Source organism: Macaca mulatta, chromosome 5, assembly GCF_049350105.2.
Source record: "Macaca mulatta isolate MMU2019108-1 chromosome 5, T2T-MMU8v2.0, whole genome shotgun sequence".
NCBI lineage: Eukaryota > Metazoa > Chordata > Mammalia > Primates > Cercopithecidae > Macaca > Macaca mulatta.
Window position 1 is genome coordinate 25,942,824 of NC_133410.1, and position 14,419 is coordinate 25,957,242.

At 35.7% G+C, this 14,419-nt stretch overlaps 1 protein-coding gene across 1 annotated transcript in view; it reads left to right on the plus strand.

Annotated features, from left to right (window-relative positions):
* Positions 1-14,419, plus strand: part of STIM2 (stromal interaction molecule 2) — a 166,565-nt gene that overhangs the window by 53,201 nt on the left and 98,945 nt on the right. Inside the window, 1 exon segment of the mRNA NM_001435938.1 lies at positions 5,080-5,210. Within this exon segment, the coding sequence (NP_001422867.1) occupies positions 5,080-5,210 (131 nt within the window).

Below are 14,419 nucleotides of genomic sequence, written 5' to 3' on the forward strand. Positions count from 1 at the left end.
TTTGAAGCCTTTCTTGCTGTGCAAGTAGACGTGACTATTCCCTTAGTTTTGCCACCATTGTGTGTTTGTGTATCTGTCATTGCATCTGCCATCTTTAATTTCATTTATTTTTACCTGGGTACACAAAAGGTACCCTAGACTCTGCCATTTAGATATTTGCTACATAAATGAATTGTATTTAGAAGCTAATTCATTTGGCTTCTAATATTTACATATACTTAACCATTTGACAAATATGTCACTGTGGTAGATACTGAGAATAAAAAATTAATACAATGCATGTTCTCAATCAAGTTTATGTTATGATACAATAGTTAAGTTTATGTTATGATACAAAAGTTATGATACAATATAATATACTTAATATAATGGTTTGTTCAAGGGGAGTGTGAATTGGAGATAGATTATCTAAAGGAAAAGTAAGGCAGGACATATAGATCTGTATTCTAGATTGTGAGTAGTATTCCACAAGTGTCTGATGATCTCCTTCCACGGGGCACATTTATGCTTCTTGGTGCAGTGAGCTTCTCAGCCAGGTCCTGGCAATATCTATGATAGCGATACTTAATTCTCTGATGCTGGTGACACTGACCCATTTATGTTCGTTATACTGACACTTGGACATGGATTTGGAGTTGTGAATACTTAGAATCCCAGTTGTTATTTCTAGTAGTGTGATCTTAAGCAAGTTACTCATGAGTCTTATATCCTCATCTGGAAAATAGAGATATTATCTGCCCCATACAGGGTTGCAGGGAATAAATTATGAAGATAAAATAGTATTGGTTTCTAGAATGTAGTAGATAATTTTCTTCCTTTTTTATTTTTTATTTATATATATTTTTTGAGACGGAGTCTCACTCTGTTACCAAGGGTGGAGTGCAGTGGCATGATCTTGGCTGACTGCAACCTCTGCCTCCCAAGTTCAAACAATTCTCCTGCCTCAGCCTCCCAAGTAGCTGGGACTACAGGAGCGTGCCACTATGCCCGGCTAATTTTTGTATTTTTCATAGAGATGGAGTTTCGCCATGTTGTCCAGGCTGGTCACGAACTCCTGATCTCAGGTGATCCGCCTGCCTCAGCTTCCCAAAGTGCTGGGATTACAGGCCTGAGCCACTGTGCCCAGCCTGTAGTAGATATTTCTTAATGGATGAAATAACTTTAATTCATTTTACTTTATTTCTGTAGAACCATACTGAGCATTTGGCTTTAGTTACAGGAAAACAAGGTGGAATTTAATAATGGTGTTGATAACTGACTTGGGTTAGGTCTCATTCTGTTGCAACTGGTTCCTTTTCCCTCAGTGCAAAGTGCTGCTGTTAACAATATAATATATTAGCATATAATACTCAAAAGCTATATCACACCATGTTGCATTTAACACAAGGTGAGGGCACTGAGGGGAGAACATTTGTCTTAGTTGTTGCCTTGTGTGCCCAGCACCAAGCACAGAGCCTGACATATTATAGGCTCTCCATATCATGTTTAAATTAGTGAGTGAATTCTCTTTAGATGAGGAAGATGTACTAGTATGGAGTACCTGATGTGCACTGGGGCATTTGGGGTAGCTAAAGAAAGTATCTAAAATATAAGCAAAGGAGAACAATATTAGTAGCAGTTGCCTTTGAAACCATTATAATTTTAGGCACAAACCTTTTTTAGCAAGTTGAGTATTTTAAAATAAATATAGGCCAGCTAATTTGAGTTAGAATGATCACATGTGCTGAATTAACCTAGAAGGTAAACAACTAAAAACGAAAAGAGACATTAGAACAGGTAATAAGAGTTCAGAATTCACAGTTATTCTAAATTAGATTTGTAATAGCCTTGAGTCATACTTTAAAGGAAATAAAATTTAATGTGAAGAAATGGATCACTGTTGCCATAACTTCAACTCCTGTCTTTCCTCTGCTGCTCCAACTTGGCAAAACACCAAACCCTAGAGTGGTCTCATCATCTACCGTTTCTGTTCCTTAGAGGCATGGTCTGTTGAGTGCTGCCAGGCTGACTGTCAGCTGTGTCTCTCAGTCTTGCCACCATCCTATTCCACTGTCACCAGAGGGATCTGGTGAATTGCCATCATCCCATTCTATTGTCACCAGAGTTATCAGATTTTAAATGAATCTGATTGTGTTATTCCCCTCCTTGAAATCCATTAATAGCTTCTCAGTGTTTTTAGGGAAAAAATCCAAATATCCTAGTATGAAAAACAGAGATTTTGGAGATCTGGCCTTTTAGCATCTCTACCTGATCTTCTGTTTTCTGTATGTTGGTATCTGTGTACTACAGACATGTTAAACCACTTACATTTTTCTGAATGTTTTATGTTTTTTTCTCTTTTATGTCACTGAACGTATGATGCTGCTTCTAGGCGTGCTGTTTTCTCAAGGTCATCAACTACAGATGATTTAAAATTCTTCAAGTTTACCTCTAGAAAACTTTTACCTAACATAATATATTGTAGGAGTCTACATGTCTTCCTTCTCACTAAACTGTGAGCTTTTTTGAATATGGATACTCTCTTATCTCTCTAATTCCTAATGCCTTGCACAGGATAGAAGCCTAGAAGTTTGTGATTTAGTTAATAAATGAAGTAACAGAATTTATCAGAGGGTTAAAATATGTTCAGCTAAAATGGGTATTATGAGAGGTGGAGAAACATGGTCCCTGCCCTGTTCATAATCTTAGCTGTATGGACAAAAATGACACATAAGGCAATTAAAGCTTAATCAAGTACAGCATTAAGTGAGGACTTAGGTAGAATGATTAGAAAATGAAGATATAATGGAAAATTTCAAATCCCTTAACATTTCATATCTGCTTTTCATTTTCTCCTTAAATGTTTATCACTACTAACATGCCTATACCTTTTACTTATTTATCTTGTTAGGTTCATAGTCCTCAGTAAAATATACGTTTTGTGAAGATTTTTGTCTGTTTTGTTCACCGTGCTATTTCTGGTGCCTGACATGTGGTAGGTGCTCATTAGATAGTTGTTGAGTGGATTGAATGGAGTGCAGAGAAGGAAGTGATCACTAGGAAATAGTGTTTATGAAAGACTTCATGGAGAAGTAGTAACATCTTGAAGTAGACTTGAGAGAGTATTTTAGTAGATTAGTTAGTGTTTATGAAATATGCCTATTTGAGTGAATAATTACCAATTTTATTTTCATATGACTTTTTCAAGTCATATTGCTCCTAATTTAAAGCTTCCTATGGTTATACAGTCCTCACTGTTGACTCCTGTTAGAGACTTTCACAACAGTAACCTATTTAATCAGAGTAAGAGATGCTGGCCCTTTCCTTATAAACCAGTTGCAATGAACACCTTCACCTTTTTTTTTTTTTTTTTTTTTGCAAATCTGTGTGTAAAAAATAGGTCTGCTGGAGGCAATTACATATTGTGTACAGATCTTTACACTATATGTCGTTTTGGTACCTGAGATCTTATCTTCCATTTTGTATCTTTTAAATAATTGCAAATAAATTCAAACTTATGGACATATCAGGGTCTTCATTGTTTTGTGAATTAGGGATCATAATTTACCATTATGCTTCTGAGTTCTTGGATTTTAGCAAATCTTAACTGGTGTTTTAAATATTTGTATGTACACATATTCATATATCACACAGAACTTATACTTGCATTTCCTACTTTTATAGTTTCCTTTCTCTTCTGTTTACTTCCCTTCCAAGACTAAAGAAATTAAAATTAGATTTTGAATTAAAACTATTAAAAATGTTAAATCACCAAAATATTTTTTTCAGCTGTAATTGGAACATGTTAGGTAATGTCAGTTTGAATTTTTTTTCTTAGAAAATAAAATTATCTGTGGGCCTCAAATATTGGCTTCTCTTCTCCCAGCTTTTTTCCCTCTAAGCACAGAATTAGATATTCTTAGGCCCTTGTAGCTGCAATAGATCTTAGTAAGCATCTCTACTTGCTTTATTTTAGGGATGAGGCAACTAAGACACAAGGACAAGTGATTTGTCCACAATTAACTGATGACAGGTAATTGATAGTAGGGCCAGATGACAGACTAACTATTGATGAGATAACTAAGCTGTGGCTAACCCTTCTCTTATGCTAACCACTTTCAACTTTAAGGCTGTACTACTTCTGGAAATATATGTGGTTCTGATGACATTTTAAATGAATATTATTGTAGTGACTTAGTAGAAGAGAAGTAAGTTCCTAGAATTTTGTCAGTCCACCAGTCAGCCAGATTGGGTGTAAGTGAAGCTTTGGCAATACTTTCTCATTTTGGTGTATAGATTGTTTGCTAGTTATGTGCACAGGAAGTAATTTCCAGCAGTCTGATTTTAAGCCATTGAAAAATGTTTCATGCTTTCCAACTTAATTTTTGACAACCCGAATGTGAGGATTCACATATACTCCATAGGGAAAGGGTTGACCAGTAAGTGTATATTAAAGATAACATGAAGAACAAGAGTTTTAAAAATCTGGTTAGTCTTTTTCTTTTGTTTGTTGTTGTCGTAGTTGAACCTAGGAACGTATGTATTTTGAAAAAAGCTATATGGGTAGACTGTTAGATTATCTTAAATAGAAAAATGAAAACAAAAGGGTCATGTGACTATTCTACATTTCCATTCCTTTTTTTTGGGTGATATTTTCTAGGACTCATTTTGATTAAACTGGATTGTGCAAAAATAGCACTTTGTATTCTGTGATTTTTAGTGTTTCTTGTTTTTTTAATGGAGGGAGAGCATCTGTTTTTTTGGTGGGGGGAATGATTAGTAAATCATGATTAGTAAATATTCAGGTTGGATAAGAAGAAATGGTTAAAGATGTAGAGATTTTAGATAACCTGAAGTGAGTACTGGCATAACTCCTGGTTGTAGTTGCCTAATGTTAATTAAATTGGATTATTTATTTTTAGTCAGTTGTGTTCATATATTATACTTTTGATGTGAAGAATATTCTGCTAGACGTTTTGAAGTCTCTTAGTTTAACTTAGTCTGAAGTTTAGTTCTGTTGGTTTTCTTTTAAATTATACTCTCAACTATAGCCTTTGTTTTGGCATGTCAAGTTAGTAATTGCCCTTTGTTCTCTTTCAGATCCTTGCATGTCACTGAGTCCACCATGCTTTACAGAAGAAGACAGATTTAGTCTGGAAGCTCTTCAAACAATACATAAACAAATGGATGATGACAAAGATGGTGGAATTGAAGTAGAGGAAAGTGATGAAGTAGGTGGAAAAATGTTTTGCCTGCTATTGTCTTACAACAGAATGACTGTATTTCTGTTTCTAGTCTTCAATTTTCTCTCCTCATGTGGCTCATTGCGTTTTTCTTCAACATCTTTAGTTTTTCTTTTTACATGTTAATTTTACCCTTTATAAACATTTACATGATTTTTCTGTTTTTCTCCCCATTTGGATATAAGTCTACCCAGTTTTATAAAAATTTTCAGTCTCATGTTATTGTATTTCTCAAATATGTATCCTATTCTGACTGTATTTTTATCTATTGTTGCTTTACAAACCACTCCAAATGTAGTGGCTTAAAATGAAAACAGTTTATTATTTCTCCTGATTCTGTGGGATCACTGGGCTGAGCTGGGCAGTTTTTCTGTTCCCTTAGATATGGGCTGAGGTCACTATGGAAGTTGCATTCTCTTGGGAGCTCTGTTGGGGCTGGAGTATCTAAGACAGCCTCTTATTCTGCATGATCTCTTTCTATGTTACCTCTCATCATTCAGGAGCCTAGCCCAAACTTTATTACAGCATGCAGCTAGTGTCCTAAGAAGGCAAGTTTCCATGTGCAAGTGTTTATCATGCCTCTGCTTGCCAATTGTTGCTAATATATTGGCCAAAACAAGTCATTTGGCTAAGCTCAGAGTCTGTGTGAAAGAAGATTCTACAAAGATGTAGATAACCAGGAAATGTGATTCATTGGAGACCACCAAGGTGGTAATTTACTGTACCTACTGTCTTTAGTTTTTCAGCATTCCCACTTCCCCTACTGGTCTGGTTTCTGCCTTAGTTTCTCCCTAAAAGTTGTCTTCTTTGAGTGTTGTCTCATTCTAACCAAATGCCCTGGTCGTTTTTCAGGTCTCTTCAGTCCCTTTGTTGGATTTGTCACTGTTGAATTGCTTCTCTTTCAGATTATATAATACTAAATTACATTATTTTCTACATTATTATCTTGTGATATAACAGTGACAGTCTCTAGTAACATTGTTATCTAACGGAGACATTCTCTAAAGATCAGTTCTTGGCTTGCTATACAAAACGTTTATCTGAGAATGACCATCCATTTTCAGTTGTCCCGATTCCTCTATCTCTAAGCCAGTACAGATTCCTGACCTTTTGCTTTCTGCCTGTTTTTAGAGGGCTCTTACTGTTGCTTTAAGCTTAGTATGTGTAAAACAAAATCCCAGTTTTGCTGTTTTAATCTCTCATTGTTCAGTTGCACCTCTGGACCTATTTCTCGATTCTTCTTCTGAAGTAGATGTTGGCAGACTTTTTCTGTAAAGGGCCAAAATATGGGTTGAAATGTGTTCTCTAAAAACATATGTTGAAGTCCTAAACCCCAGCACCTCAGAATGTGACCTTATTTAGAAATAGGGTCATTGCAGATGTAGTTAAGATAAAGTCATACTGGAGTTGGGTGGGCCCTTAATTCGATATGACTGGTGCTCTGCTAAGAGAGGAGAACACCATGTGGATTCACAGAACAGGAGAGAAAATGACCCTGTGACAGCGGAGGCAGAGATTAGCTTTATACAACTGCACATCAAGGAATGCTAAGGATTGCTGCCAACACCAAAGCTAAAAGAAAGGCATGGAACAGCTTCTCCCCTAGAGCCTTTGAGAGAGCATGATTCTGTGGACACTCTGATTTTGAACTTCTTTCTAACCTGCAGATCTGTAAGAGAATAAATTTCTATTGTTGTAAGCCATCCAATTTATGGTACTTTATTATGGCAATCCTATAATGAATGGAAACGAATATAGGCCAGTTAGCAAATTATTTAGCTTTAGTGGGCCATGTAGTTGCTGTTGTAACTATTCAGCTCTGCCACTATAGTGTGAAGCAGCCATAGACAGTACAAGAACTAATGGGCATAGCTGTTTTCCAATAAAACTTTATTTGCAAAAACAGGCAGCCATATTTGGCTGCATGCTGTAGTTTGCCAACCCCTGTTGTAAATTAAGCTCTTGTGTTCTTAAAATATGTTCCTTTTTCTTCCTTTCCCCACTACCTCTTATCTATTCTAGTTATTTGCTTGTTCTGTTCTAATCTAGCTGTTTGTTTTCTTGTGTCTAGATTACTGTCTCTAAGTTTTTCCTTTCTAATCCGTCATGATTATCACTTTGAGAGCATGATAGCTAAGAAACATAGTGATTCCTAATTGCTTATTAGATCAGATATTAAATCTTCAGTCTTATATTTAATGTCTCTGCATCAGTTGATTTCTGCTATTTATTGTGATTAAAATCATTCTGATTAGAGCTTAGTCAGTACCAGTGATACCAAAATCATTACTTTTGGTTCAAAGTAGACCAATTTATTTATTTCTAGAACTGCAGACTATATAATTCTATCTTACATAGCTTCCAACTTAAAAAGTATTTGAAGTATATATTCTGTTGGACATAAGGAAGACTGAGTGAGGTAAAATTGATGGATTATTAAGAGTTTTACCATTACTGGAAAACAACGTAAACTAGTTGTCATTTATTGTGGGCCGTTTTATTATATTGAGTGGATAATTCATTCTCTCAACATCATTATCATTACTCCTTTTCTCTCTTTATATTTTTATAAAATAGAGGTAATTTATAGAGGTAAATTACCTTTACTTATAGAGGTAATTTATTCTCTAAGCCAAAGAGATTTTCTTAAATTATTTTGTACATTTTCTTTTTCTTTTTTTCTTCCTTTCTTTATTTTTTTTAATTATACTTTAAGTTCTAGGGTACATGTGCATAACGTGCAGGTTTGTTACATATGTATACTTGTGCCATGTTGGTGTGCTGCACCGATCAACTCGTCAGCACCCATCAACTCGTCATTTACATCAGGTATAACTCCCAATGCAATCCCTCCCCCCTCCCCCCTCCCCGTGATAGGCCCTGGTGTGTGATGTTCCCCTTCCCAAGTCCAAGTGATCTCATTGTTCAATTCCCACCTATGAGTGAGAACATGCGGTGTTTGGTTTTCTGTTCTTGCGATAGTTTGCTGAGAATGATGGTTTCCAGCTGCATCCATGTCCCTACAAAGGACACAAACTCATCCTTTTTTATGGCTGCATAGTATTCCTTGGTGTGTATGTGCCACATTTTCTTAATCCAGTCTGTCGCTGATGGACATTTGGGTTGATTCCAAGTCTTTGCTATTGTGAATAGTGCCGCAGTAAACATACGTGTGCATGTGTCTTTATAGAGCATGATTTATAATCCTTTGGGTATATACCCAGTAATGGGATGGCTGGGTCATATGGTACTTCTAGTTCTAGATCCTTGAGGAATCATCATACTGTTTTCCATAATGGTTGAACTAGTTTACAATCCCACTAACAGTGTAAAAGTGTTCCTATTTCTCCACATCCTCTCCAGCACCTATTGTTTCCTGACTTTTTAATGATCGCCATTCTAACTGGTGTGAGATGGTATCTCATTGTGGTTTTGATTTGCATTTCTCTGATGGCCATTGATGATGAGCATTTTTTCATGTGTCTGTTGGCTGTATGAATGTCCTCTTTTGAGAAATGTCTATTCATATCCTTTGCCCACTTTTTGATGGGGTTGTTTTTTTCTTGTAAATTTGTTTGAGCTCTTTGTAGGTTCTGGATATTAGCCCTTTGTCTGATGAGTAGATTGCAAAAATTTTCTCCCATTCTGTAGGTTGCCTGTTCACTCTGATGGTAGTTTCTTTTGCTGTGCAGAAGCTCTTTAGTTTAATGAGATCCCATTTGTCAATTTTGGCTTTTGTTGCCCTTGCTTTTGGTGTTTTAGACATGAAGTCCTTGCCCATTGCCTATGTCCTGAATGGTATTACCTAGGTTTTCTTCTAGGGTTTTTATGGTATTAGGTCTAACATTTAAGTCTCTAATCCCTCTTGAATTAATTTTCGTATAAGGAGTGAGGAAAGGATCCAGTTTCAGCTTTCTACTTCTGGCTAGCCAATTATCCCAGCACCATTTATTAAATAGGGAATCCTTTCCCCATTTCTTGTTTTTCTCAGGTTTATCAAAGATCAGATGGCTGTAGATGTGTGGTATTATTTCTGAGGACTCTGTTCTGTTCCATTGGTCTATATCTCTGTTTTGGTACCAGTACCATGCTGTTTTGGTTACTGTAGCCTTGTAGTATAGTTTGAAGTCAGGTAGCGTGATGCCTCCAGCTTTGTTCTTTTGACTTAGGATTGTCTTGGAGATGCGGGCTCTTTTTTGGTTCCATATGAACATTACAGCAGTTTTTTCATTTCTTAGACATTTACAATATGACAGGATTAGCTTTGTCAAACAAATTCCATGCCAACTCTGAGCGTATACAGTGTTAAATAAATGCTCTATTCAGTTTTAGGTTTTAACCCAAAAACTGAGCCTCTTCAGTTTCAATGACTTGCTAAAATGGCTCACAGAATACAACTCAGGAACATCCGAATAGAAGAAATGCATAGGACAGGGTATGGGGGCTTGTGTACTCAGAGCTTCCATGTCTTCATTCCACCCTCCCTGCACCTTGATATGCTCACCAGCCTGGAAGCTCTTAGAATCCTGAATCTTGTAACAGAGTTTTTGTAGAGCTCAGTTTTCCTGGAGGTCAGTGGGTGGGACTTAAAGTTACAACCCTCTAATTACTTGGTCTTTCTAGTAGCCAGCTTTAACCTGAAGCTATTTAGGGCCCCATCCTAAATCACTTTTGTTAGCATAAACTCAGGTTGGTGGATGGGGCAATAGTGAATAACAAAAGACTCACCTGTCAGGAAATTTCCAGGGTTTTAGGATCTCTGTGCCTGGAACCTAGGACAAAGACCAAATATGTTTCTCATTATATACATTATATATTAACATATTATTAATATAATAAAATATTATATAAATATATACTATGTAATTATAAAATCTATGATAAATATATAAATAAATTATGTATTAATATGTTTGTTTGGTGCTGCTATAGCAGGGTGCTATAGATTGGGTAATTTATAGTGAACAGAGATGTATTGACTCACAGTTGTGGAAGTTGGGAAGTCCAACATCAAGGTGCTGGCAGGTTTGGTGATTCTGATTTCAAGATGACTCCTTGAATGCTGCGTTCCCTGGAGGGAAGACTGTTTTCTCTTTACGGTGTGGAAGCAGAAGGGCCAAGAGGCAAAAGGTGTCTAGCTTGCCCTTTTATAAGGGCATTAATTCCTCTCCTGAGGGTTGAGCCCTTATGGCCCTATTACCTCCCAAAACCTCCCTGTTTACCTATTACTTCCTAACACTGCCACAATGGCAAATTTCAATATGAGTTTTGGAGGGGAAAAACATTCAAATTATAACACACCACAATTACAAAAATATTTAAATATGAAAAATAGCAGAAATCCACATTTCCTGAATCATTAAAAATACCTTCAAAGGAAAGAGCAGTTAAAATTGCACATAATATATACACAAAGAAGGTATCAAGGAAGCTTTTGCAGATATTTCACAGCCTATTTGTAATTGATTGCATTATAATTCTTAGAATTACAAGTTATTTTAATCTTTTTTACCTCATCAGATATACTTCTTTAATTTTTAATTTTTTTTTTACTTTTGTAGAGATGAGAGTCTTGCTGTGTGGCTCAGGTGGGTTTCAAAAGCCTGGTCTCAAGCAATCTTCCTGCCTTGGCCTCCCAAAGTGCTTGGATTACAGGCATGCACCAGCCTTTGTCAGATATTAAATGCACATGTGCAAAGTGTTATTACCACTCTGCAAAACAAATTAAGCATACATGGCTGTGTAATTTATATTTCAGTGGAAGTCTTATTGAGTCTTTTAAATTTCAGCGGAGTTTTTGGCATGTTGTAATAAAAGTCAGAACTAAGTAAAACTTAGGTTTAAAAAGTAGAACTTAGAATTCTTTGATATGAGAGGTGAATTTTAATATTTAAAAAGAGAAGATATCTTTCTGTATTTCTCTTACTGTTTAAATGCAAACACAACATGCCTTTATATTTTACTGTTACCCAAAAGAATGTTGAAATCCACTGTCCAGTGTGGTAGCCACTAGCCATATTTGGCTATTCAGCATTCGAAGTTGAGGTGTGCTATAAAGTATAAAACACACTTGAAATTTTGAAGGCTTATATGAGAAGAATAACATTAAATATCTAATTTGAAAATATTGATTACCCGTTGGAGATATTTGAGACATATTGGGTTACATGAAATATGATATTAAAATTTAGTTTCTTTGTTTTTACTCAGTGTAGCTTCTAGAAAACAAAATTATGTATGTAGGTCTCATTTTATTTCTATTAGACAGCACTGATCTAGACTCTGTGTGATGTGTTTGTATGCTTTAAAGGATAAATTATTAATTCTGCAGTTCTTGGACTATAGTCCTTCAGTTCAATATAGGTGCATTTTGATTTGTATTTCTTGTTAAAGTGTCTTTTTGAAAGAAATAAACAATAATTCTTTTATGGACCTTTACTGGCCTTCACTAGGAAACTTTGTAAGTTTAATAGGAAACCTTAGCCCAAATTTTAAAGTATTTAATTTCTTGTGATTTTAGCTCAAATTTTAAAATACTTAATTTCTTGTGATTGTTTTGTTTTGAAATGTTGCTTTTCTAAAAAAAAAAAAAATTCAGAAAAGTATTTAGCTTTTGAAAATTCTGGTTAAAAATATTTTTTTTTTCTCTTTAGTACCCTCTGTTTTGCATTTTGGTCATATGAGAGATTGTTTATTTCTATAATTTATTTAATATTGAGCTAATATCTGATGGCCTATTTTATTCCAGATACTCAAATAGTTGCTTGGAATAGATCAGGAACAAGATAGACAAAAATCTGTGCCTTTAAGTAAACATTCTGGTAGCGCTTGTGGGAAGGAGACTAAGCAAAATAAATAAGCAGTGGCAGGGGGATCATTATCAGTTAGAGATGATGGGGGCTGTAATGTTCTATAGGGTGGCAGGCAAAGTGAGGGTAACACTTAAAGGGTATCATGTGTACACTACTTGGACAAGTAAGAGAATAAATGTCTGATGACTTTCCAGGGCTATGTTAAAACGGAATTTGGAGTACTTGGGGTGTTTCAGATCAGGAATAGGATATAAAACTTTTGCTGTCTAGGTCATTGTCTTCTGGACCAACATTAAAAAGGTTAGATGTCAATGTGTGCAGAATCTGTGACCCGTTAAGATTAAACTGTTGATTGCATTCAAGGTTGCACGTTCTGTCAATTTTAGTGAAATTTTGGAAAGTGTAGGTATTTGATCAACAAATAATTTAAATAAGAGAAATTAATGGTTTTGATGCCCTGAGCACGGCCGTGGAGTTCACATTGTTATTGCTCATTTTGTGACTGAAAAGTTTTATCATAGATTCTAGTGTGTATGGTTTTTGTTTTCTGTTCTTACTTTTCCCTCTTTTTCTTTGAATGAACATTTTTTTCATTCCTTTTTCTAGTTTTTCTTTCTTTTTATTCTTTTTCATTTTACCACCTGGAATAGGTAGTTTTAGAGGTTTTTTTTCTTATCACTTTGTTTGATATACATATATAAAACAAAATCAACTTTAAGACCCACTTAACCTGAAAAGTCCATTGTACCTAGTATCTCAGTATTCCTTATGTTAGGTATGCTCCCTTCACAATACCTTTGCCGTAATTTTTATACCTCTGGGAAAGCTTAGTTAACAACACATGTATCTGTGGAGAGTCACTTAAGAAAATAGGCAAAATTAGGATTAGACAAAAAAGAAGGCAATGCAATTTAAAATCGAACAGTATGTTTTGAATTATGTGGGGTATTGTGTCCAAAAGATTAAATGCATCTATTTTTTGCTGAAGTTTTCTAAGGTTAACTTTTAACTTGTGTATGAGTTTATTGCTGTGTAACAAATGACCCCAAAACTTAGTGGCTTAAAGCAACACACATTTCTCATTTCATGGTTTCTGTGGGTCAGAAATCTCAGTGCAGCTTAGGTGGGTCTTCTGGCTCTGGGTCTCTCACTGGGCTGCAATTAAGATATCAGCTGGGGTTGTGTCATCTCAAGGCCTGATTAGGAGAGGATCCACTTAAAAACCTACTCATGTAGCTGTTAGTCTCACAGGTCCTCAATGGCTGTTGGAGATACCAGTTTTCTGCCATATAGGTCTCTCTGTAGGCAGCTTATAACATGACAATGGGGTTCCCTCAGCCCATTGTCTCACTCGCTCAGAGTGAGACGGAGCTCTGAGAGACAGAGAAGGGGCAGTACTGTGGAAGTTGTAATCTTTTTGTGACTAATGCTGGAAGTGACGTCCCATCACTTTTGCTGTATTCTGCTCGTGGGAAGTGAGTTACTAGGTCCAGCCAACCCTCGTGGAGAGACAAATACAAGGATGTGGGGATCATTGGGAGCCATTTCAGAGACTGCTTACCACAGTTTGTTTTGATCATTTGCTAACTAGAAATATTTGATGGGAGATTCTCAAGCCATAGAAATATAGATCGTAAAAGCAGTAAAGTTACAAAACTTCCTTTAAAAGGCTTTGTTTTGGAAATGTCCCACAATGAAACCCATTGTGTTCATCTTTGTAATAGGATATGTGTAGAATTTTAAAGCCTGATTAAAAGTTATCTGTTGAGTACAGCTTTGCAGTGAATGGTGACTCTAATTACATGCACAAATATACCAGTGTAATTTGTTTCACTGAAGGATCACTTGACATTCTTCTGAAAGAACAAGCAGGGCAAAGGTAAGGGAAGGGCGTAGGTAGGTGCTAGAGAAGTCTTGCTGTCTGTTAACTTCCAGTTACCGAGGTACTTTCCTCTATACTGAAATTTTCATAATTTCATGATTTGTTTAGTTAATATAACTTGATACCATAAAAATAGAGACTTTCTTTCTGGAAAATAATGGCAATCAGCACACAATTAAAGTAGCAGAGAATGTTAATAAGTGTTTTGTAGGAAAATGGATTACATGGTCAAAATTGGGAAATGCTGGATTAGTTTTGTAGGACTTCTTAAACTTAAATTTATAAATTTATATACTAAAATAACTTTTATTGAGCATTTACTGTTTGTACCATTAGTATAAGCACTTTTGTATGTAAAATGGTATGAACTCTTTATAATAACCCTATTAGCTAAGAATCTACTCTTATTATCTTATATGCAGATGAGGGAACAGTTTGGTAGGTTAGGCAATATGCCTATAGTTACCAGCTTGTAAATAATAGAGTTGGGGTTTTGAAGCCAG